The 26249-nt window shown below is 55.6% G+C and overlaps 1 protein-coding gene across 1 annotated transcript in view; it reads right to left on the bottom strand.

Moving 5' to 3' along the window:
• Positions 1-17227, bottom strand: part of NRXN2 (neurexin 2) — a 93349-nt gene extending 76122 nt beyond the window's left edge. The window contains exons 1-3 of the mRNA XM_006911330.1: positions 16501-17227; positions 5989-6006; positions 1091-1120 (exon numbers count right to left, since the gene is read on the bottom strand). Coding sequence (XP_006911392.1) covers positions 1091-1120; positions 5989-6006; positions 16501-17227 — 775 coding nt within the window. The remainder of the gene's footprint in view (positions 1-1090; positions 1121-5988; positions 6007-16500) is intronic.
• Between the last annotated feature and the right edge of the window lie 9022 nt (positions 17228-26249).

Below are 26249 nucleotides of genomic sequence, written 5' to 3'. Positions count from 1 at the left end.
GTAATTTCACATCCCTAAAAGAATCACGGGCCCGTACCTCCCCAGACCTAAATCCGTCCCAAATTCCAGATCTGAGTCTCTCCCCACGGCCCAGTCTTCATCCTGTAGGCCTTTCTGCCTACAGGCCACGGACTCCACCTATCCCTATGGAAGATGAGCCCCAACAGAGGACTTCCCTGGGCGGGGGGGCAGTGCCTATGGGTCTAGAAGGCCAAATACCTGGGCTCAAGAGAGTCAACAACAGGGAGGCCTGGGGAGAATCATAGCTGGGGAGGGGTCCCCGTCAGGACCCCTGGGCTCCGTCTCCAGTTGCTTACCCCAGGGCTTTTAAAGATGGTAGGGACTTGGTCGAAGGGAGGCTAAAAATAGATGACCAGTCCCAACAGTCCCACCAATTAAAAGCTGTGCAAATCGCCAACAAGTCACTGCATCTCTCTGGGCCTAAATAGCCTCATCTGTTAATCAGTCAAGAGATGTTCAAAAGAGACAAGGGTGAAGGCGTGCAGTGGGCAGCCCTGGAAAGGGGGTCCCCCACACCCGCATTCCCCCACCTTTCCCACTTACTCCCATTATGGATTCCAGGGCCATCCCGCAACAGCAGGGGGAGGGGAAGGAGGCTGCCTAACATCCTCTTTCTCCAGCCCATGCTTTTCTCTTTTTATTTGGGTTCATAGAGAAGAGAGAATGATCAGAATGAGCGGAAGGAAATAAAATACCACCATGAGAAAGAAAAATAAAAAAATAAAAAAATAAAAAGCAAGATACACCACCAGGAAAACGCAAAAAAGGTGACTGGAGACAACGGCAGGAGTTCAAACATCTCTTGATGTCAGAAACCAAGGTGACATGAGGGTGGATGGAGTGTGTCGGGGAGGCGGGGAGAGAGGGGAGAGCACAGACGGGGGAACGAGCCCCCCACCCCCGCCCAGCATCTCCCAATAAAATAAAACCGTGGCAGAGGAAGTGGGTAGGAAGGAAGGGAAGGAGGCGAGACAGGTGGAGGAGGGGACAAGGGGAGGAACAGGAAATCCAGGCGCGGGTTGGGGGCGATCCAGTCCAATCCAAAGCAAACCAGAACTTCAAACCATACCTTCGCTGTTTAACGTCAGGTGAGCCGGACCTTGGAAAGGGAAAGAAGGAAAGAAAGAAAGAAAGAAAAAAAAAAAAGGAAGAAAGAAAGAAAAAGGGGAAAGAAACAAAGAAAACACGAGTCATCAAAATCAGCCAGAGAGAGGGGAGAAAAAAGCTTTTGCTGCCACAATTTAAAAACCCTTTTTAACTTGTGACAGACATCGGGGGGAAGGCCCCCAGCCCAGAAGCTGAGGAAAGGGGCCCGATGCCGAAACAGAGGGTGGAGGGAACGAGAAGGGGGGAGAGAGAGAGAGAGACAGAGAGAGAGACAGAGAGAGAGAGACAGAGAGAGACAGAGAGACAGAGAGAGAAGTGGGGGCACCAGAGGGTGAGCGGGTACAGGCAGAACCGAAGGAAGGATGGGGCAGGGGTCACTGCAGGGGGAGAGGAGATTTTGGTTTCTTTTTTTCTTCTTGCCGGAAAAAAAAAAAAGGAAAAGGAGGAGAAGCATGAGGCTGGGAGGGCTGCTTTTTCCTTTTTCTTTTTTTCTTTTTTTTTTTCTTCCGGGAGACGGAGAGAAAAAAAAACGGTCAACGAGAAAAACAATTCGGATGGAGGAGAAAATAAAACACGACACAAAAATCAAAGCCACCTGGAGAGAGAGAGAGTGTCCTGTTAGCGTGGGATTGAGTGGGCAAGGGGACCTCCACCCCCCGCCCCAACGCCCCATCTCTGTTACTTCTATGACCCTGGCGGAGAAGGGAAAGGGGGCTGGGGTGGGGGGAGCCTGGGCCTGGAAGGACTCCCCACCAAAGTGGGCTTTGGGAAGGCATCTGTCCAGGCCCCCTCCCACGGCCTCTGTATGGACGGCAGGCACCCTGCGCACCCAGGTCCTATAAGGAAACGGGTTCGAGAGGACAAAGTGAGTGCGAAAGCAGGTAGGAGAAAGCAGAATCTAGGGGGACACTGGAGAAAGGATGGGGGGCTTGGATTCTTCCACAAGGGGGCTAGGAGACTAGGGCCAGTGTCCTCAGACAGCAAGGAGTAAAGAAGACAGCAAAGACCTGCCCCCGGGTCTTTGAGGCCCGGATCTCTGAGAGGTCAAACACCTCGTTCACAGGTTGCTCTACGGACCCCCTTTCTCTGGCCAGGCCCTCTCTGAGATGACCCAAAAGCTGAATTTTTTAAATGGGAAACAGAAGCCCTATATCTAAGACTGAGAGCAAGAGCAGCTGGGATTTCTTTTTTCAGGGTTACCTTGGCCCCTTAAGGGAGCCTTGTCAGCCTTGACTCAGGGTACCCCTCAACCTTAGGGGGAGAGACTTTGGCCAGGACTTCGGTCCCCAGAGGGCACCAGCCAAGGAAAGTCCTCTCCAGGGGCTGGGACTCCAGGGCCTGAGATAACCAGCCAGCCCCACTAAAGCTCCCCCACCACACCTTGCACCACTGGTGTCTGGCCAAGAGGGTGGGAGAGGATCCCACGCTGCCCTTGGAAAGCATCCCAGCGGCTGTGGCAAAGAGATGCGGGCCCTGGGGGAAGGAAGCAGGGCGAGGACCGAGGACGGGAGCGCCAAGGGTACAGAGCTCCAGGTGTCTCTAGGACGCAGCCCTCCGCCTGGGCTGGGGAGGAGGGCAGCAAGGAGGCCAGGGAGGCATGGCCAGGGGCCACGTCCCAGTCCTGTGGGCAGGTGGCTCCCATTGCCCCTTCTCCTCTCGCGGGCAGCCTTCATCTCTCCCCGCCTCTGGGTCTGAGGTCATCTGGGGGTGGAGGGGCCTAGCTGCTGAGGGCCGCTTCAGGACAGAGCAGCTCTTGGGAAGACAGGTGTTTATCCGCAAAACAGGGAGGACTCAAGCACTTGGACTGAGTCTTATTCCTTGCTCTGAATGCCTCCCACCAGCTCTTTCCCCAAGAACCCAAGAACTACCAGCATGTTCCTCCAAACCTCCTGAATCCAGGACCCAGACCCAGAGCCCCAACTCTTCCTGGCAAAAACAGCCTTGCTCACAGGCTCCCACCCCTGGAAATCAAGGCCGGAGAGCCTGTGCCCCACGGACCCGCCCTCGGTCCCTCTCAAGCCTGTACTGCTGCTGGGGGGAGGGCGTCGCTCCCCTCGCGGACCCTTCCACTGCCCAGCTCCCAGCCAGCCTCATTAGCATTCGGTACTCTCCCTCTGTCACCACGGCAACCAGCTGCTCAGCTCCCTCAGGCGTGACAGCACCAGCCATCTTGGTGAAGGGGAGGCCAGTTCACTGCCCTGTCTCCCACAGCTCAGCCCAGCCTGACCTGAGGGTTCTCTCAGCCTGCCCCCCGCCCCCGCCCCCCAGCCCTGAAACCTCCGCTCCGTCCTCAAGCCCAGCTCCCCTTCCCTACGCCCCTCCCCATGTCCGCCTGTGGCATCAGCCCCTCCTGCTGCCACTGGAGAAGAGGCTGGCAGTGATGGATGGCATCACCAATGGTCCTTTTCCAGGGTACTTTATCTGGCTGCTTCTAGGTCTTCTCTCCCTGCTACAAGAGGCTAGGGGGGGAAGGAGATGGGGCAGCCAGGATCCCCAAAAGGAGATGCTCAGCAGGGGCCTGGGGAGCAGGATGGCTGGGTTCCGGGAGAAAGACAGGCCTGAGACACAGCATCAGGGGACAAGAAAAGAGGGTGCAGGCACGAAGGACTCGGAGATCTGAAGGGGGTCCGGAGTTCAATGCCACAAGGAGGCCCCGACCTGCCCCCCTGAAACCACCACTTGCGAAACCCACCTCTCTCTTCTCGGTCACACTCCCTTCCTCTCCTACCAAAATCCCAAGAGGGCTAGCCCTGAAAGAAGGAAGCCGGTTACAGGGGACGAGCAGACACGTCACAGAGAGACACACAGAAGCGCCACATCCCCAGGTGTATACGCACGCGCTCATACTCACACGGCCGCAGACACTCACCCCTGCGCACACAGCCACTGACAAGCAGACGCCTTCACGGCCACATCCAAACCAGCAGACCACCATGCTGCCCCCAAGCAATGGCTAGGTGGCGCCACACTTGTCCCCAAACCCCGGCTTCCCTCCCCTCCTCGTCCCTATCTATCCTACTCTCTTGGAAAAGAACTGTTCCCTTTTCTCTCCCCGACTAGCTCCCCAACTCCTCCTCCCCCCAGAAGCCCTCCTGCTCGTTCTCTTGACCTGGCTATTTCCCCTCCCCATTTCGCTGCTCCCTGCGCCGCCCCCAAATGTGTCCTTCCCCTTCCCACCTTTACTTACCCCCTCTCTTTCCTCCTGTCTATCTGTCCCCTCCTCCCTGCCAACCTCCACCCTTTCCCCCCTGTCTCTCTTCCTCCCGTCATCTCTCCCTTTGTTCCAGAGGAGACATGACATCGAGAGCAAGTAAAAGTCACATCAGCACTAAATCTTATCTCCGGCCCGCAGAAGGCTGCGTCCACCCAGACATGCAGGCTCTTTCTTTCACACACACAGGGGCGAACACTGACACACGGAGATGCAGACAGACAGGGCAGATGCAGACACAGATGCAGATGCTCCTACGGAGGCAGAGATGTGGGCCACGTCACAGAAGACATGGCGATGGAGGTGCACACACCCTACACACCCTCAGACGCATGCACACAGGACGTATGTACAGACGTGCACAAAGGCACACAACGCAACAGAGTAGCAGAGCTGTACGCACATAGTTATGCGCGTACAGACACACACACACACACACACACACACACACACACACGGGTGCCTGCATGCCAGGACCAAGGGACCTGAGGACATCTATGGAGAAGAGACATCAATGAGACAGACCAGCCAAACCGTGGACACCACAAGGAAAAAATGGATTCCAGCCCCACGCTCAGGCCAAGAGCCCCTCCGTCTATCTTTCCCCGGACTCCTGTGCCCTGAGAACTCTCCCCTGCTCCTCCTAGGACAGGGCCCAGGCCCAGGGGACTCCCAGCCCAGGGTCACCTGTGTCCCTCCCGCTCCCACTTACTGCTCCAGGGAGAGAACGTGGGGCAGGTTTGGTGCCTGGGATCCCATGTCCCGCCCACCCCGCCCCCCGCTGCCTGCCTTCTCCAAGGTGGCCAAGTAAGCTCACCTGCCACCCAGCTCCAAGTCTGGACCATCCAAACGTCTTCCCTCTCCCTGAGCTAGTCCACCCCGGAGGAGGAAAAGAAACAGGGAAAACCAAATCGGTGGGGAAGGTTCAGAGAATGACCGGAACCCAGAGAGAGCCTGGGGAAGGACAGGAACGAGACAAAGAAAGAGGTCCAGGGACGGAGCCCCGGAGAAAAACCAGCGAGAGAGAAAGGGCAGAAGAGAAGACAGGGAAGGAATGGACGGAGAGATCCCGAAGAGAGGCACGCTCCCTGCCCGCGCGCTTGGCCTGGGCTAAGGGAGGAAGCAGAGACCGCCCCTACCTACCAGCCTGTGCAACAGGGGCTGGGGGCCTGCCCCAAGGTGGGTCAGGGTGGAGAAGCTGCCACCGACCCACACGCCCTGACCAGAGGACCAGCCCCCACCTGCTGCCTGAACTCTCCAGCCCCCGGAGGGGAATTCTACCCACCAACAGCTCCCAACGCCACCCCAGCCCCTGTCGGCACGGCTTTACTAAACTTCCTCAGCTGGGCTGGACAAAACAGTGTCTCCTCATTCACTTCTGGGCCCTTCAGAAGCCTCCATTCCCGCCCCCTGTCTCCTCCCTGAAGAAAAAGACAGGCCAGTGGGCAGACTGGCTCTGAAGACGGGCGAGTGGAAGGGCCTGCCCTCTGCCTGGCAGTTCTCCGCAGCAAACCAGCAGAGAGGACACCCGCACATCCTTCCCTGGGCACGGGCAGGGGAGGGAGCCCTTAGGTGGCCAACGACACCCCCTCACATAGGACCCCACAGTGATTGATCTGCCACCCCAGTGACCGAAAGGCATCACTCACCTTCCATGGGGTGCTCCTCTACAGGCCAGCGAGGTTCAGAAACGGGGGAGGCAGAGAGAGAGAGAGAGAGAGATAAAAAAAAAGGAGGGTGGTTAGCGAAGGTACCAAGGACAGGGCTCCAAGGGCAGTGATGGGTTTAAGGTCCCCGAGCCCACCCAGGCCCTGACACAAGTCACCCAACCTGGAAGGCTCTGCTGGGGATGCGACAGAGACCAAGGTGTTTCCTGAGTGAGTGCCTCACACTTAGGGTCACACAGCCCAAGAGGACCCAAGCCTCATGTTACACTCAGGAAACTGAGGCCCAGGGCAGGGAAGTGACCACTCCAGGTCACGTGGAGAGGCGAAGGCAAAGCCGGGAGCAGCAGTCAGCCATCCTGACTCCCCCAGACACGCTCCTTCCTCCCCTGCGTTCCAGTGCATCTCAGAGACAGATGGGGACACGCTCACACGGGGCTCACCCGAGACACACTCACGCTCAGTGACACACTGACACACATAGGCACTCATCGATTTAGAAACACTTAAAATCTCTCATACGACTTACACCCGAAGCCTTTGCACCTAGGACTCAACCACCTCCACCCCCCACCCACCCAGGGAATAAACTTTATGGGTCTGCAAATCAGAAAACACAGTACCGCCTCAAAGTGCCGTGTGACCCTCCTCCAGTCACTTAACCTCTCTGAGCCCCCAATCCCTCTTCTGCAAAAGCGAGAGGGGTGGACTAGATCGGTTCCGAGTCCTCTCCTGGCTCTGGTTCTGCGATTCTATGATAAATGCCTTCTTAACACCCGAGTGAGGCAAAGGGGCCCCAGGTTGGATGGGCCGCTTCAGAGGCGGGAGGCGGTCGAAATTCAGTGAGCCAAACTGGGCCCATCTCTAGACCACGCCATAGGCTTTGGGCAGTCAGCCCTCCCCTAGTGGCTCCTGCCTGATCCTGGCCCTGGGACTCGCCAAATGGGTCACGAGAGGGGATGGAGGCAGTTCCTTTGACTAAGCTACAACTCCCGGAGCAGCCGGGGCTCTGGCCTGCTTCATGAGAGGACCAAGTCACCCCTCTCCAAACACGTCGGACGATGGAGGCAGTTCCTTTGACTAAGCTACAACTCCCAGAGCAGCCGGGGCTCTGGCCTGCTTCATAAGTCACCAAGTCACCCCTCTCCAAACACGTCGGATACGCCAACCTCCTGGGAGCCTTCAGAGAAGCAACAGGAGCAAAGAGAAACAGCCCAACCTACAGACACAGAGAACCAGTAGGGAAGCACAGACACACGCGTGTGGGCCCCGGGGACGCACGAAGACGCACAGGCAGCTGTTCGCTACGTACTCGGGCCTGCGAGCACGCTGTCCCCTCCTACCTCCAGCCTCGTTTTGTGTTATTCGCTCATTCACTTTTAGGGGGTTAGCTATTCTCCAGAAACACGCACTGTCGTTTATCATACCTTATGCCATCCCCGTAATACACACGCACAGGCCGAATGCAGAATCGATACCTGCACGGTGATCTAATACACAGTATCAGACGTGTACGCCTCCGCCACTACCCCACACGCCCTCCGGTGGCTAAAGACACACACCTTGAGATGAATGTCCCCCGTTTTTTTCCTGTCTATCCATCTCCCGTTTCCTAAACTCACACATAAGCCTCTACATATCTACGTGTGCTACACACACACTTCTGTACAACATAGTTCCTTTTACCTGACAGCTGTAAATACAATGATTTTCTTAAATAAACTGAATCGCATTACATCTGGGGGGCCCGGCTTGTCAACAAGGCCCTCAGGAAAAGCCTCGGGCTCTCAGGGGGAGCCCTCTGTCAGATCTCCTCGGCCCCAGTGTGCAGAGGCCCTGGTCAGTCAGTCAGTCTCTCTCCAGCACCGGTGCAAACTAGGAGGCACGGTGACCTCTAGCTAGATAATCTACTATGGCGGGTATTTCAAAAGGTCTGCCCCTCACAGCCACCAACCTGGACTGTGCTACGCTCGGGAAGGTAAAACGATCAAGATTGGCCTGCTGCCTGCATAAGTTGTCCCTCCTGGCTCCTGAGAGATGGCACCTAGGGACTCATCAACCTCTCTTCCTCCGCTGCTCTTCGCTTCCTGCCGATTCACCTGTGCCCCTCGCTTGCCATCACGGCCCCTCCAGGCTCAGTCCCGTGCCCGCCACACTCCTCTCTCTTCTCCCGCCTGCCTTGGTAATAGCTCAGTTTCGTGGCTTGGGGACCCCCAAACCTGTATGGGCAGCCCCAACCTCTTCCCTGGGTCCTGCATTCTCACTCGACCCTCAGCAACTATGCAGGCAACTCTCTGCCTTCCAAACCCCACCGCTAACACCGCGCTGGACATCTCCAGCCCCGGCAACAAGGCACCCGTTTCCCTGTGTTTGGCAACGGCTTTGCTTTCAGTCAGCACTTCCTGAGCACCCACTATGCAAACCCACACTCTGCCAGGCTCCAGAGAGTCCACGAGTGAGCCGCGTGCACAGTACAGACCCCAACGTGCACTGGCAGGCATCGGCCTCACAGCAGCGTGCATGTGCTTGGTGGTATTATCTACCTCCTTTTGACAAAAAAGGACACTTGCCCAGGAGCATAAAACCACCTTGGCCTTTGTCCTAGGTCATCTAGCCCCCACTCTCTGCTCTCACCCCTGGTTTCTAGCATTAGGCTCCTGCTGGTTGGTCTCCCTGCCCATCCCCAGCCTGGCTCTCCTGGCACAGGTACCAGATACAGCTGACCAAATACTGCTGCGATCAACACGCACATGCACACACACACACACATGCAAACTCAGAACTTTTCAGTGGCTCTGGTACAAATCTCTATTTTGTGTTCTTGACCTATAATCTACCCACCTTCAGAAAAGCTCTACCTGAGTGTCTCATGGGCTTCTCACCCTCCGAATGACCATGCAGAGCAAGCCATCCGTCTTTGTGCGAGCTCTCGATATGTACATTGTGTTATTATTTCACTTATCGGATCTGCCTTGCGATTGTGTTTCCATCTCTGCTTCCTGGCTGGACTGTGAGATATCCAAGAGCAAGGACAATGTCTCATTCGTCTCTCTATATCCAGCTTCTTGCATAGTTCCTGGCTCAGAAAAAGGCATGGCTATGTTTGTTGAATGAATGAATGAATAATAATAATAAAATAATAAAAACACATCTCGCGTAGTGAGTACGTCAAGTATGCCTGGCTCTTTCTATGATAATAATAATAATAATGATAATAATAATAAAAACACATCTCGCGTAGTGAATACGTCAAGTATGCCTGGCTCTTTCCGTGCATTTCCATTTCCTCTCCCCCTCGTCGATGGATATCATTATTACTCCCTTGTAGAGATGGGGAAACCAAGGCTCAGAAAGTAGAAGAAACTTGTCCAAGAACACATTGTTGGTGAGGGACAGAGTCGGAATCTGAACTCAAATCTGTCTGGCTTTAAAACTTCCAACGGGCTACTTTCTTGGCCTGGAAGTCAAGCCTTCTAGAAATTGACCTCAATCTACAGTTCAGTTCTGATTTCACATCCCACAAAGCACAGCTACTTGGCCTCCCCACCCGCCCCTAATACACGTGGTTCACATCCCCTGACACACCAGACTCCCTGTTTGGGCTGTGTGCCTGATAGGGAAGCCCTGTGCTTTCCTTTCCACCTCCACGAAGCTCACTCGAGTCATCCTTCAAGACCTAGCCACGACCCACCTCCTCCTTGGAGCCTTCCCTGACCAATAGGGCTCATAATCATGGTAGCATTTACCGATCGCTTAGAATAGTGCCCGAAACGATACAAAGGATTTCCATTTGTTGACTCATTTAATCCTTAAACACCATTTTACAGAATAAGACATTGAAGAACAACGGGCCTAAGTAGCGAAGCTGGGATCCGAACCCAGGCAGCCCACGCTCTTAGCCATTCTGCCACATGCGGCTCTCCTGGGGAGCATCCACCTCGTTTCTGGGGTCTTACGGCTGTCACTCCCTCTCTTAGGAAGTTGGTGCTATTCTGCCGGGGGCCATTTCCAACCACAGAAACTGTCAGGACCACAGGTATTGGATGTTAGAGGGGACAGAGATTCCACACATGTGCCCTCACTCACTCAACTTCCACACACATGAGTTTGACTGCCCCACCAGAGGGCCTCGATGGATGGCATCGTGTTACCTAACGCAGATTCTGGATTCCAGCAGATTCATTACTGAGCACAGCGATGAAGACCAGAACTCTCCCCCAACCCCCCAAAAAAGAAAAAGTTATGAGCAGCCAAAACTGACATCACAAGTTACACATTAAAAATAATCTTTTCTCACAGGAGAACCTCTCAGGCCCTACGCACAATCTACTTACTGTGAGTGACACATGGTTCTGACATGCTTGAGAAGGCTGCTTTCCAAGTTCACAGAGAGAGAGAGAGAGAGACGGATTTGGGTTACTACCTAACAACTCCTCCTAAGAGCGGAGATGGAAAAGCCAGAAAATACAAGAGCATCGTTCTAGGCAAGGACAAACCTCAGTGAAGGAACCACTGGGTGACACAGTCCAGTGAAGTACCTGAGGAGAATCACGATGTCCTGAGTCATCCAGAAAAAGCTAAATCACATTCCAAATATTATGGTTATGGAGGCAGAGATGTGTGCAACATGTAGAAAGATTTCCATCTGAATGTTTTCAATGCTGCTGAGCTGTGTGTTTCAATGGGAAAAAAGCCCGCTTTCCAGACTGAGTTCCTCCTTGAGGGCTCAGAAGACTGATGGTTGTCCACTGCTCTCTCTCATTGTCAGGTGACCAACAAATACAAGAACACCTACATCACATGCTGGCTTAAGGGAGAAGCTGTGGCCTGAGGAATTCGAGGTAGTTACTGGTTTCCGATAAAACAATGTCCCCAAGCACCCCCAATAAACCAAACGCAGGTAACCCACGGACACAGCTGACTGACCACCTCTCCTTTTCGGAGACAACATGGAGAAAGGTGGGGGTGGGGGCAACAAGACCTGGAGTCAGCTCAGGGTTCAGATCCCAGCTCTTAAATCTCAGGAGGTTTAATGAGATAAAACATTCAAGGCACCTAGCAAATGGTCGCTAGCTGCCAGGCCGCATGCTATCCTCCCCTGACTGTGTGATCTGATTCTCTTTTTGTTCCAAATGCTCCTTCGCCATGTCTGCAGCTGCTCCTCTCCCTCCTCCTCCCAACTAGATGCTCCTCTGAAGTCTTTCCCCTTCGCCTTGGCCACCTCATTCGATCCCAAAACTTCTAATACTACCTCTCCACGCATGTGGCTCCCAGGTCCCCAGCTGCAGCCCCACCTTCATTTCAAAGCCCTGGTCTCACATTGCCAACTGCCTGGACATCTCCGTCCGGGAGCACCAAGGGGCACCACATCCCAACACGTGCATGATCTGTGGCCCAAACCTGCTCCTCTCCCGAGTTCCACTTTTGCCCATCCACCATCCTTCCAACTTCGCGAACCTGAAACCTCATCACCTCCGACCCCTCCTCACTCCCTCCACATGCAAGAGGCAGAGGCCTACAGCTCCAGTCTCAGCAATGGCTCTCAGCCACTGCCACCATTGTCTCCACGACAGCCGCCACCACCCTTCCTTGCCACTCCCCTAGACAACCGAGGTTCAGGGCCTCAATATCTCTTTCCTGAACTAACTCCCAACTGATCTCTCCAGCGCATAACTCTGGCCCCTATAATCCATTCTATACACTTCATTTCCAGCTTCCGAAACAGCTCTTATTATTCATATACCTGCTCAAAACCCTTTTGTGTCTCCATCCGCTGATACTCTGTATACAGTCAGCATCCAATGAATGTCGATTGAATGATTCAAGTCAAAACTCCACGACCTGGCCTCGACCTGCTTCTCCTGCTTTAGATTCCACTATTTTTCATGCACTACTTGGTGCCGCTCTACAGACATAACTACATTCCCCACCTCCCATGCCTTTGTTCTTACTGGGTTCTTTGCTTGGAGTGACCTCTCCCAAACCAAGCTTGCTAATCAATGCTCAAGGCCAATCTTAAATAGCATGCCTTGTATTACCGATCCCCCACAACTTGTAAACTCTCCCTTTCGTCAAAACCCAAGAGCACTCAGCTTGTAATAGTAACTACCTTTTACTCACCAATTACTATGTCCTAGATGCTCATTTAATTTCCACAACGAACCTGTGATATAAGCACGCTTAGGAAAAATTAATCTGAAGGTTAGGTACTCATCTGATGTCACAGGCCTACTAGTGAGTAGAGAAGTCAGATTTAAACCCGGGTCTGAATGAATGAATGAACGAATGAACCCAGATCTGAGCCTCAGAAGTCTGTGGTTTAATCACTAAGCCACACCACCTGACTGCACCTTTTGGGGTATGTACCATGCTGTTTTGTGTTGTTCGTTTGCTATTATTTATGAGCACTTTCTATGTGCTGGGCAATATTCTAAGCATTTCACAAGAATTAGCTGATTTAATTCTCAAAACGAATCTATAACGTAGGTACTATAATTGTCCCCATTTTACAGACAAGGGAACCAGAGCAGAGGGAGCTGAAGTCCAAGGTTACTGCTCAGAACCTATGCTCTTAACCACACAGTAGACTGCTTTTCTATCTGCATCTCACTCATTTCTGACTCCCCTTCACGCTCCAACACGAGGCCTGTCACAAAGGAAGCCTTGCTAACTACCTATTGAATTAAATCACCAACAAACTTACAAACACACACACATGAAACACATACATCTACCTCTGCCAACACACACTTCACCACTAGTTTCAGATTTCTCCCCTAAGCAAGGTACCCATCTAATACTCTGTTCTATACTTCTGTGTCCCCATTCCCCAGAGGTCTCCCACACCCCTGCACACCCTTCGTCCTTGATCACGCTTCAGCCCTTTCTCTATACACGAGTGACATGAGGAGGGTCACATGTGATCCACTGCAAAACTCCAGTCTAGTCTATCCTAGCTTTGGCAGATAATCAGCAGCAAGTACACACACTCGGTGACTCGTACTTAGCTCTGTCTTCAATGACCTGTGGCCAGACGCCCCAGAGAAAAAAAGCAAATTTCCTAACATGAAGATTCTCAGTTATTGGGTAGGCCCAGACCCGAGAGGGCAGCAGGTATTCTAAAGGATCCAGAAACCCATGTGCACACCAAATATCTGAAGGCAGATCGGTATGTCTTGCACATAAAGCTAAAACTATTTTTTCTAATGTGTATCTGATAAACCACACTGGCAAATGTAACTTCAAAGTCATCTAAAAGCTTTCCTGAATTCATAATAGCTTTGAGTCATCTATTTTTACAACAAACGTTCTTTTTAAAAAAAAAAAAACTACTATTTGGAAGGGGCGCTGTGAATAACTGACTTTTTAAAATGTCCTCAATCTCTGAAAAAGTTGAGAACCACAGAAAGCAGATAATAATGAAGTGACTGTAACCTCTGGCCCCAAGAGCTGTCTCAGAGATCAGGGGGCAGCCCTGCTCCCCTTAAAGGCTCCTTCCCCCAACCCCGATACCCAAGGGTGGGAGCCCATTTCTTTCCTCCTTGGACGAATGAAAATGTACTAGAAGAAGTGTAATGAGCATAGGGTATTACGAAAGTTTCCCAGAAAATTAGGTACAAAAATATAAGGAAAGGGAATGGGGTCACGGGGTAAGGAGGAAAACGAGAGTTGTCACTGTGCCTGTCATCTCCAGATGTCATCAGTGTTTACAACCCCCAGGTCCACCCACAACATGTATCTGAAAATACACACATGCGTATTTTCACGTTTTCATATATATGGCCTTACCTCAATCGTTTCAAATACATATTCATATCTCTTCATTCATTCCAAAAATCTTTATCAAACACCCACTAAGTGCCTGGTGCTATATTAGGTACAGAATACAGAGATGATATCCCTGTCCTTTTATCACAGACAAAGCACCACTCCATCAACAGATACTACACACACACACACATGAGAGCGCGCGCGCGCACACACACACACACACACACACACACAGACACACACACAGAGGCTCTCCTGTCCCTACCAGCTGTCTGACATCCACCTAGTATCTCTTCCCTTTTCTTCAAGAATCTCTCTCTCTCTCTCTCTCTCATACACACACACACACACACACACACGTCAAATGTAGCTGCCTCTCACAGCTCCAACGCAGCTGACACAAACGTTCATCTGATACACATCCAGCACATATTCATATGATACGCAAAACAGGTCCTCCCAACACAGGTACTCAAACACATCTCAGACACACAACCACACCACCCTCATTTGGAAGCACATGCTTTGTTTGGCCCACTAGGAGCCTCTGGCCAATAAATCCCTTCGTGGAAGAGATACAAGGGTTCTGGTTGACCAGGGTGCCTCTGGCTGCATTTTTCATACACCCAGGCCCAGTTCTGGACAGTGAGACTGGACCAGTTACTCTAACCTCTCTGTAGCTCAAATTTCCCTTCCATCAATTTAGAAGGGTAGTTTGTCCTGTTTTCTTAAGAAGGCTTAGAGGGAAGGGGTCATAGGGACCAGAGAATCAAATTAAAGGTCACGGATTCCTCACTGAGTCCAGGTGTCTCGCTGAGGTCCCCACACACGAGCACGTGCCCCTACACTTGAGTACTACTCACTCTACCAGGCACTGGACTTCAGCTCGTAAACACTACTATGCAAGCAGCCCCATTCACACATATACACACTGCCAGACTCACAGGCTTCTGTGTGCAGGCAATCCCACCCAGACACACAATTTCACAGTTTAGGGAGCACCTGAGCTCCTTGGGGAAAAGGCGAGAAGGCGTCAGATTAACTTAATACACACAGTTCCTGAAGGTATATCCCACAATCTTGTATAAATAACCCCACAAAAGCAATCCAAAAACTCCTCACGTATTCCTCTAACAGTACACAATGAAAATAGTGTGCAAAGTACAGACCTCCCGAACCCAACACCTCACCTGCAGACCCGGCTCCTCCCATGCTGGCAGCCACAAGGACACCTGTCCTCAAAGCAGTCCCAGGACCACACTAGGTTGTGGGCACACACGTGTATATGCACATACACCCCAAAAGACTACTTCTCAGGGCAGACACACACACACACACACACACACACACACACACACACACTGTCAAACGGCCCACAGTTTTGAAGGGTACTGAGAGAGGAAAGCTTGTCTGTCTGCACGTATCTGCAGAAAACAGCGACCAGAGATGAAGGAAATGAGGACTCTTCCCACTGCCCAGCCAGACCAAGTACAACAGGTGCCCTCAAGGTCCCCTTTCCTCCATCACCACTAAAACCACAGCCCACCCCACCATTCTTGGCCCCTCACTTCAGCCATCTCTGCCCCCTGCAAATGGGGAGCTGGCGGAACCTCCCCCACCCTTACACCTCCCTTTCAAGACTCTATTGCACATTTGATTCCAGACTCCAGAGTCCTACCTCTCTCCAGAACACCAGCCTTCTTTCCAAATCCCAGGATGGGAAGGGCTGGACGTTTGAAACAGAAGCCTCCACTCCCTGTCTCTCACTGGGGAGAAACTACCAACCATTTGTTTGCCCCTCACCAAGTCCATCGACTCCTAGTCATGAGCCCGAGAATCCTCAGCCACCCTCTCCCTCATTTTTCCTTTACTCTTGAAGAGGCTCTGCAGATTCCGCGATGAAAAGGAAACACTCGGTTCCCGCCTCCTGGCGCGTGCAGTCACAGTCACGGCCTTGAAATCCCCACTCGCCCACAGCGCCTTCGTGCCCTCCTCCCACGCCCAACGCCCTCACGCCCAGGCCTTCATCCGATTGTCGCGTCCGGGCCCCAGAGGCTATACTTCCCGCCCTTCACCCGCGGACCCTCATCGACTGAGGCCCCAGCCCTGGCCCCGCCCGCCCGGGCCGGCCACGATCCCGCCCTCACAGGCCCCGCCCACACCGGCCCCACCTACGAGCCTTCACCGACCCTCGCGGGCCCCGTCCCCCGCCCCCGCCCCCGGGCCGACCGTTCGCTCTCGCAGCCCTGCCCAAGGCCTAGCCACGCAGGCCCCACTCACTGTCTTCACGACTCCCTCACAGGCCCCCGACCTTAACGCCCCAGTCTTCGCCCACAAGGCCCCACCCACTGCCCCTCGGAGGCCCCGCCCACACGCCACATCCTCACGGCGCCTCACCCTCCCCACCCACAAGCGCCAGACCTTCACCCTCTTGCCAGCCCCTCACAGGCCTACCCACAGGTCGCTACGGGACCCTCCTGGGGGGCGGGGAGTTGGCCCACAGGCCCCGCCCACACCGGCCACGCCCACACCAACCCGCTTCATTCACCCCGCGGCTCCGCAGCTCACTCTCCATCCACACGCACCCGCTCCCTGGGACAAGCGTCCTCACACAAGACACGCCTCACAAGCCCTGCGTGCCGGTGCACACTCACAGGCCTTGACGCCCGGGCACACCCGGCCCCTCCCTCCCGCGCCCCGGCGCCCCGCGGCAGCGCCCCGGCTCACCTTCACTGCAGAACTTGCCGCCGAAGCCCGTGTGGCTGCAGTCGCAGCCCACCTCGCCGGGGGCCAGCACCGTGCAGAGGCCGCCGTTGGCACAGGGATTGCGCGCGGGCGCGCACAGCGGGTCGGCGGCGGCGCCACGCAGGCCCTGGCTGCCCAGCAGCGCCGGGGGCCTCTCGCCCAGCTTCAGATTGGCCAGGAGGCCGCGGAAGGGCGGCTCGTACTTGACGGTGCTGAGCGTGAGCGCTGAGAGGCGCACGTCGGGCGGGATGCCGCCCACGAACAGGTCGCTGGCCACCTGCATCTCACGCCGCTTCGAGCGCACCTCGGCGGCGCGGGCCTCGCCGTCCACCGCCAGCGCCGTGCGGCGCGCGTCGCGGGTCAGCAGCACCATGTGCCAGCGATCGTCGGCCACAGGCGTGTCCAGCTGCAGCGTGGCCGGCTCGGCGCACGAGAGCGTAAAGCGCAGCCGCAGGCGCCCGTCCACCAGCAGCAGCTCCAAGAAGTCGCAGTCGCCGCCGTCGTCCAGGTAGAGCAGCAGCGCGCGCGTGGCGTTGGTGCGCAGGCTGAAGCTGAGCTCGCCGCTGCTCGCCGCGCCCGCCCAGCGCGCGTAGCGAGCCCACTGCCCGGGGCCGCCGCCGAACTCCAGGCCTCCCGCGCCGGCCGCCAGCGTCAGCAGCAACAGCAACAGCGGCGGCGACGGCGGCCTCCACGGGCTCCCTAGCGCCATGCCTCCGGCGGCCCCAGCCCCGCCCGGCCCCCGGCCCCGCTCAGGCTTCAGAGCCGCGGGCACATGGGGCGGGGAGGGGGCCGGGCGCCCCCGCGCCGCGCGGGGCTTCCTCGCCGGCTCACAATGCCATGGGCCCGGCCGCGGGACGAGGCGAGCAGAAGTCCAGGTGCCGGCTTCCCCGGGCCGCGGCGGAGGCGCCCCTCCCCCTATGCAGGTTCCGACGGAAGACGGGGGAGGGATGCCTGGGGGGAAAGAGAGAGGAAAGGGTTAATGAAGGACTCGGAGGAGGGGAGGCCGTTCGTGTCTAACTCCCTCCTCACACCAGCAAGCACCCAGTTGTTTCTCTGTAGGACTTGAGGAGCCGCCATGACCTCGAGAGGGTCTCAGAGCAAGAGACACCACCGTGGATGGGAATACTGGGGGCCCAACATTTGGGGAGAGGAGGCACTCGCTAGGGTATTGTTGATTTAAGAAGTGGGCAGTGGGGGAGGTAACACCTTAGAGTGCAGTAGTAGCCCAGCCCAGATGGCCTCACCCTCGCCTCCCGTCAGGACCAGGGCCAGCTCCTCCAGCCGGTGACTCCAGCCCCTTCCTCTCTGAGCCACCCAACCCCTGTTCAAGGCTCCCACCACCAACCACGGCTCGCTCTCTCATCAGCTCCTGATGGTGGATAATGAAGTTGCTAAATAATTCATTGGGATTAATTAAATGCCAATTCGTCAATGGTATCGCAGGGTAACCGGGCTGGGAAGGGGGCAAGGTAGAGAAGCCAGCCAGGACCCAGGTATCCAGGCCCCACGTCCTCTCCATCCAAGCAAGGCCACAGGCATTAGACTCCATGTCTCCAGTTCCCCCCACAAACCACACTCACCCCTTCCTGGGCCCCAACCCCACTGATCACCAGCCCAGATCCTTCCTGAACCTAAATGTCTGTCATTCTCAACCTCCAGCTCTCAGTCCTCAGCTTCAGATACCTAGGTTCTCTGCACCCCTCAGCCTCACCCCCCCTCCCCATCCAGGGCTGAGGGAGCCACCAGGAGGCAGGCAGGTTCATTTGCATAAAATTGCCTTTCTGAAATGATTACCCTTGTAACGGGCTGTCAGAGAGCAATTTATACCCCACACCGGGGAGGGGAATTTGCATCTCGTTAAACTCCAAGTCGTAATTATTTATATCCAACAACCCTCCTGAATATTGCATTGATTTTATTTTGGGAGGGAGAAAGAGAAGGAGGTGGGGAGAAGTCTGGAAGAAAAGCAGGGAGGGGCCAGAGTTTAGGAAGAGACAGGGCAAGACTGAAGGGGGGAGCGGAGGGAGAGGAATCGCACGAAAACTGGTGATACCAGAAGAGTAATGGAGGAGAAAGGTGGCCTGGTGGGGAGAAAAGGAATAAGAAGATAGAGAAAATTAAAATTCCAAATTCAAACACTATTTGTCAAGGCTAGAGATGCTGGGCATTTTTACCAATGTCATTTTACTTCATCGCTCTGAGAAGTTCCATTATTCTCATTAACCACCGGGGAAGCCCATACAGAGAAGTCTAGGGACTTGCCCAAGGTCACACAGCCAGTCAGCACCGAACTGAGACTAGATCCACATCTGCCCAACTCCAGCATCTCCACAAAGGAGACAAAGGGCGGGGCAGCCACAGGCGTAGCTCAGACAGGTGGGGGGTGACTTGGAGAGGGAGGAGGTTGGAGGGGTATGGGGAGGCACCAAAGAGCTACATGGGAAGAAACTGGGGTATGAAGAGAAAGAGAGAAAGCCAGGGGGCCCCTAAAAACCATAGCAAATGGGCGAGCAGAGTCACGGGAGGGCAGGGATGGTTGGAGTGACGTGCGCAGAAGGGAAATGGGGCAGAGAAGTCTTCGGGAGGCCAGTGGTCATGTTTAGGGAGCCATCTCCCAGAGACCCTCAAAGTCCAGCTCTCAGGTCTTTCCATTTGGTTCTGATTGCTCCCCTCTCCCCCACCCCACCTCACCGAATTCTATAGGCTCCAACAGGGGCTCAAATGCCCCTCCAAGGGCTGCCCCTTCCCAGGCAGGGGCAGAGGCGATCCAGGCAGGCAGCCCCCTTCTTCCTCCAAATACCATCAGGGTTATATATAGCTTTGCCACTGCCTCTCCTCATTGGGTAATGGAGATAATTAGCATGCGCGCACTAATTAGCCAATCAAATTAAATGCAGCACCTGCTCCCAGCCTGATTGACGCCATTACCCCCACACACATGCACCCCCCACTCCAGCCCAGGGCAGGGGAGGAGGACCCTCAGGCTTGGGGGAGGGAAAGGCCAAACTCACCCTCTTCTCCAGAAGGGGCAGCCAGCAACCCCTAGCAGATGTGCAGTCCCTATGGCCAGAAGACTGTCGTCCTCCGTCCCACCCCTGCTGGGGTCTCAGTCTCAGTCTGGCCTGGCCTCTCTCAGTCTCTCTCCCAGCTTCAACCCCCACCTCCGGACACTATTTTGGGGAGGGAATTAATTAGCTATTGATTTCCACTGGCAGAGGGAATAGGATTTCGTGCTGCTGTCCACTCACCCCTCAGCTCCAGAGAGGGAGGGGATTAGTTCCCTTGCCCTACCCCCGCAAACCAGTCCCTCTGTCATACTCACATCCCCCACCCTCTAGGGAGATGGCAGAGGGGTTTTTGTTAAAGGCCTAGGGGCAGAGTCTTCCTCGTTCAGGAAGTTGGCAGAGGACAGATAGAGCGAAGGATGGTGGGGAGGTCTCCAGAGGCTGGAAAGCAGAAGCTTAGGCCTTGAGAGCTAGACAATGTTACCTGATTCAGGGGGTGGCAAATTGAGTGAGAATCCGGGAGGGGGTGACTCCACTGGTCTGTGTGTGCCAAGATATGGAGGAAGAGTGTAGGAAGGAAGGGGGTGCTTTGAGCAGGCACATGCCTATGACCTGGCTATGGGGGCAGAGGCTGAACTTATGGGTGCCTCCCAGGAGGGGAGAGGCCAGGGTCTGGGCCCACGGCCCCTCAAGGCTCATTACTCATTCTCCCCAGAGCCTGCAGCTCTGCAGCACAGGCCAGCCTGGCTCAGTGCCAGGGGCCCAGGGGCTGTAGGGCTGGCCAGGAGGAAGCCCTCGCCTTCCCTGGGTCCTCTCTTCGGGGACCCAGAGACCATTGGGGCAGCTCTAGGCTTGCCAGACAGAGATAGCCCCAGGAGGGGTGTGAGCTGAGCAGACACCTGAGTCCTTTCTACCCCACCCCACCCTACAGTTCCCAGGTAACCTGCTGCTCTTCACGGCTCCCTACCCCTCCCTCCAGCTTCCCCCAAGACCAAGCTTCTGCTGACCCAGCCCCAACCCACCCTTCCTCTCAGGACCAAGGGTCCTCCTGCTAACCTAGGACATCCCATCTTTCCTCAACTCCCGGTTCACACACAGCTCTGGCCTCAGGTCTCCCAGTGGGCCAGGGCCATTGCCTTGCACAACTACATCAAGTATACAGTGTCCCCTGGAGGTGTGCAAGGCAAAGGCCTCTCCCCCAGGCTCACGCAGTGCGGTAGAAGCCCCCCTGCACCCACAGTGTCCGGGCACTGCTCCCCAAGACCCACTCTCTTCTCCAGTGCCCACTGCCAGAGCACGGACACAGGCCAGGGCAGCCTCGGGATATCCTGCCTGCTGACCGACGTCACTGCCCTGCACCCTGCCAGCCACTGCTGGCCCGGGGCCACTGCTCCTCTGGGGAACTGACCTCTCCAGTGTAATCTGGGACTCTGCACCCAGGCAGCTCCTAGCACGCCCCGCTCTCAGACGGGCTCTGCAGCCCTGAGCCAGTGGTGACGGGAGTTGGTGGGTTGGGGGATGGGGCGACTCGGCTGCTCTCAGGACTTCATCCTACTCTCTTCTCCACCGAACACTCTCCCACAGACTATTATTTCTGGGTCCTCCTAGGCTGACAAGCTCCTCCTCATCTTCCCACGTCCAGGCCAATGCCACCATGGCATCCGGGCCACAACTTACGGGCTCCACACTGTGCCTCCGGTGTCAGGGCGGAACCCCGTGCGCATCGTCTTGCTCAATTCTCCAGTTTCGGGAGGTGGTTGTGTCACCCCAGGCTTACAAACAAGGACCTCACGCTCGGCACGATAACCCATTTGCCCACGTGTGAGTGCGGGGAGGGGGTCGCTGGCTGCCATGTCTATACGGCCTCACTGTCCACAGGCCACGGGGCAGTGTCGCGCTCAGAGCCCACCGTGCTCTGATCTGGCCTTCGCAGGGGCCACTGCCCTCTGCAGATGACCCAGACTCTGAATTTGCCCCGAGGACTAACAGACACAGATCTCGGAGCTCATGCAGTTTATTCCCCCTCATTTTTTCTGAGATGAAAACTGAGTCTCAGAGAGGGGCAGTGACTGACCCAAGGCCACGCAGCAGAGCAAGACTAAAACCAAGGTCACGGGCCTTCCATTCTAGATGCCTTCCACTGTTCCCCACTATTCCAGACCCGGGCCTTCCCATCTGACCAAAGGCCTCAGCCCCTATATGACCAGTGCAAACTGAGCGAATGGGTGCAGGTTCCAGATAGCCTGTACCCCGCCCCCCAGGGGCCTTCTCCCAGCACCCACTCAGCCCCCTCTCTGGCCACATCTACACACATGCACACAGACACACAGCCCTGGGAATGCCAGCCTCCCTCTGGCTCTCCTCCCCTCACGCCAGCTCCCTCTCATGCCAGCTGGGAGTGTGACAGCAGGGGCCTCCCCCAGGCGCCAAGGAGGAAGAGCTGCGTCTCCACACATTCTGGTGGCCCCAGAAGGCAGCCCATGGACAGGTGGGAGAAGTGTGTGTTGTGAAGAGGGAGATCTTGGCTCAAGATAAAGAGAAACTTGCTGGCAATCCAAAGCATCCAACAGTGGAGTAGGCTGCCTCCGGGGGGTGCTGAGTTCCCTGTCTGTGGAGGTGTGTGAGCTGAGGCAGGATGACTACTGCTCAGAGATGCTCAGGAGGGGGCTCTCGAATCATATGGAAGGAGGACATCAAACTTCTTGAGTCCTGAGGTCCCTTCCAGCCACACACAGTGTTTTTTGGAAGGTCTCATCTCCTTCCTAAAACCTCAGGCAGGGTTGGCAGGCTGCAAACAATTCCCACCTTCCCTTCCCGCTCCCTCCTTCCAGCCCTGATGACCTAGAAGAGACAAGATCAGGCACTTCCACGTCCAGCCACGCCTCAGCGGTGGGCAAAAAGATAGTGCAGTGATTTAGAGGCACTGACTCTGGAGACTGAGTTCAAATACCAGCTCTACTCCTTCCTAGCTGTGTGACTCTGGGCAAGTTACTTAGCTTCCCTGGCCTCAGTTTCCTTATGTGTGAAACAGGTAATAGTGATGTAGTCTAAATTAAGAGTTAATATAGATAAAGCAATTACAACAGTGCTTAGCATAGACTGAAGTGGGAAAGCGTGTGTTGTATTAATGATACTTTTTAATTCCTCGTCACAGTATTTTACAGTTTGCAGTACTCCATGTGTCTCATGTTTCCTGTGATTCTCACCAGGGCCGGGTGAGGGAAGTAAGCAAGGCACGTCTTATCGCTGCCCCCTTTTGCAGATGGGGAAACTGACACTCAGAGAAGAGAAAGGATTTCCCCACCAAGGTTACGCAGCTTGTAAGTGGCAGAGCTGAGACTCAGCTTTCTCCCCCTGGGCCCTTCTCCATTCTGCTGGGGACCTCCCCCTGCCTAAGAAGGTGGGGGAAGAGACAAAAGGGTCTGAAGACTCATGGGAGCCCCCCCAGTAGCACAGGCTGGGCTCGTGGTTCCCCCTGAGCAGGTCCCTGTGGCCATGGAGAGAAGCATGAAGGGGACTGGGCACGACAGGTGGCAGCTCAAGGTGCGCATGATGAGGCTGGTGCCAGGTGTGTGGGACTGAGGAAATGGGTGGGTTGGGGACGGAGGTGCAATTGAATGACATGGCAGAGTGGGGCTCAGAGCACAGGTGCCTAGAGGTTTGGGGGTAGGCAGTGGGAGGGGTGAGCTCACCCCATGCCCACGCCTGTGCTATGCACAGCTGGGGGACGCTTACCTGGGTGAGTACACCCAGCCACGCAGAGGGGACAGATGGCTTTCAGGGGTGGCCTTGTGAGTAAGCACAAGGTGCCTTGGAATGTGGTATCCATGACAGGCGTGCGTGCTTGTGTGTGTGTGGAAGGTTATGACGATGACGACGCTTTCTGTGTGCCCAACAAGTAGAGCAGACAAAGCAAAGTTCACGAAGTGCTGAGCACAGAAGCAGGCTCACAGCAGCCCTACAATGAACGCAAGTGTTGCTACTATGATCATTGCCATAGTCATCTCATTTGGTCCTCAAAAGAACCCCATGAGATAGGTATGAGGACCCCCATTTTACAGATGAGGAAACTGAGGCCCGCTGAGGGGCAGAGCTCAGCCCACATGGCCTCGCTCTCACTCCATCCTACTGTGTCAAACCGTGACAGCAGCAGAGACTGTATTGCAAATGACAGCAAGGTGCGAGGCACGCGCTGGATGATCTTTCGAACGAGTCTCTGAGAGCCCACAGGTGTGGACAGGGCCAAGCAGGGAGTGTCCCGACAGATGGAGCAGCAGGGCTGGTGGCGTGTGAGACGCACCGTCAGGGCGTCCCCATGGGAGCTGGGCTCAGGAGCTGGGTATGAATGGACAGCATGGTGTCAGCTCCAGGCAGGGGTGGGGAGCTGCTTGTGAGGGCAAGTGCTGGGGCGGGGACCCCAAGGAATGGGAAGGTTCTGAGGAAGGCCAGGTGTAGCCAAGCGCTGGGCTGGACTGGAAGGGATTGTGGCGATGGTCAGGAGTAGGAAGGCCCGGAGCTTGGGGGGCTTTCTGAGAGTGTGAAGACCCGAAAGCACATGAGAGAGAGAGTCAAAGTGAGAGAGAAGCTTACGGGGTGAGCCAAGGCGAAAAGGGGCTGTTAGCACACATGGGTGTGTGCTGGTGTGCAAAGGCCTGGGGCAAACTGCTTAGGACCAAGATGAGAACGTGGTATTGAACGATGCTTGCTGGGGGTGCAGAGGTGGGAGATGTTGGTGTCTGAGCAGGGAGGGTGTGTTCCAGGGAGCGAAGGTGTGTACGGAAGAGCACACGTGTGCCTGAGATGACTGTGGTTGGATGGGGCGCCATGCGTGTCTGGGGGTGAGGGCTACCAGTGCGATGTCGGGCCTCTGGGCATATGTAGAGGCCATGTGCGTAGCATGTACATGAGACCAGGCTCCTGGGGGAGGTCTCTGAGGCAGCGAGGTGGCAGTCTCTCTGGGCGGGGAGTGTAGGCGGTGTGCTGCCGGGAGGTGTATTGTGTACGCAGGTGTGTATGCCTGTGTAGGTGTGTGTCTGGGTGGGTGCCACTGAGCGTATGTATCAGTGTCAGGTTGTCTATGTCACTGGCAAAGGCGGATGGGAGGGAGAAGCTGGGCCTGGGTAGGGACTGAAAGTCTGGAGGGAAAAGAGATCCCCAACCACCCCTCCGGAACCCAGCCCCCTCCTCTCAAGGGCCCAGAGTGTGGATTCAGCCCAGGCCAACAAGCCAGGAGAGGCCTGGGATCCTGATGAGCACTCCCCAGCCACCCCATGACAGTGACCAAAGTTCTCTGCCAGTCAGTCAGTCGCACCCAATCCTGTGAATCTGAGGACAGGATGGGTCTGAGAATATCTCCTCTAGCAGGAAGGAAAGAACCTCCAGCCAGACCCTTCTGCCCTGCCCCCAGAAAGATGTAGACCAGTCTCAGAGGCCAGCATCCTTGAAGGCAGAAGAGTTAAGAACCTGAATGGCTAAAGCACCCACAAAACAGAAGGCCACCCGGTCAACAGACCAGCCAACTTCCCTCCTCTCTTTTTTCTGTGTCCCTTCTCTCTATTTCTCTGGCAGAAAGTAGAGAATACAAAGCCCCGAAGCCTACCCTTGGCAAAAAGAATACCCACACCCTGGGAAGGTGGACAAGAGGAAGGCCCAGGAATGAAAGGGAGGTCCTCGCCCACTCACTCCACCCCACAAAACAATCAAAACCCGAGGTGTGCATAAGTCCCCAGGGCAGTAAGAGGACCAGAGACCTAAGACCCGCCTCCTAAGATTGATTTCATCACTCCGGGTCTGGACGGCTCTCCCCTTCACATCCAGGCACCAAGAAACAGCCCCCTCCCAGCCCTTATTGGTTTAATGAAGCGCCAAATGCTCTCACCCAGGACTCACACAGAGGTGGAGAGTACGGAAGACAACGGCCCCTGTAAAGCCAGTTTTGCCTCCAAGAGCCCATCAAGGGTTTAAGGGCTCACACCCCAGCCCAAAGAACCCAGGGCAGATGTCTCCTTCAGCTGGGGGAGGAGTCTGGGACTTGAGAAAAGGTCCCCTCCTCTTTGGGGGTGGGGAGCAAGCCCGGGGCCCCGCAGCTTCCTCTCCCTGCAGCACTCTCTGACCATAACCCCGTCGCGGCCCCAGCGCATGCCCACCCTAGCACAGCCCCCTCCTGCTGATTTCCCAGTCTCTCTTCTCTCATCGCCCCCAACCTTCCCCCGCAAGCTTCCGCTCCTCTCCGTCAGGCCCCCCATCTTTCCCGGCTCTCCTCCAGCACAGACCCCTCTCCGCCTCAAGCACCTTGGCACCTTCCCCTCTGCTCCCTCCCAATAACCTCCTCTCCTTGGCTCCCATCCCCCAGGAAAGCCTGGTCCTGGGTGGTTCCCCCAGTGTGAAGCCCTTGGCCTGGCCCCTGCTCCTCGCCTCTCCACTACTCTCCTTCCTCTCTCCTCCTTCCACGAAGCCCAGTTCCTCGCTGGTTTCTCCCCTGCAGACCCTTCAGAGCCAGACAGCTCCCAAGCCCCTCTGACTGAGCACTGCTTCCAGCCCTTGTGGCTAACACAGATTGGGGACCCCCCCCTCAAGAGAGCTTCCCTCACAGCCCTCCTCGCCCCATCCCTTCCCCCCTTCCATTCACCCCAGCTCAGGGCCAGTGCCCCTTCCACAGGAAGGCGCGGACCCCCAAGCCCTCAGCCGCTTAGCCTCCTCTGTCACCCAGCCAGCCCTCTCAGCGCG

Source organism: Pteropus alecto, unplaced genomic scaffold (assembly GCF_000325575.1).
Source record: "Pteropus alecto unplaced genomic scaffold, ASM32557v1 scaffold43, whole genome shotgun sequence".
NCBI lineage: Eukaryota > Metazoa > Chordata > Mammalia > Chiroptera > Pteropodidae > Pteropus > Pteropus alecto.
The sequence above is the reverse complement of the archived record's forward strand: the minus strand, read 5'-3'. Positions and strand labels throughout refer to the sequence as shown.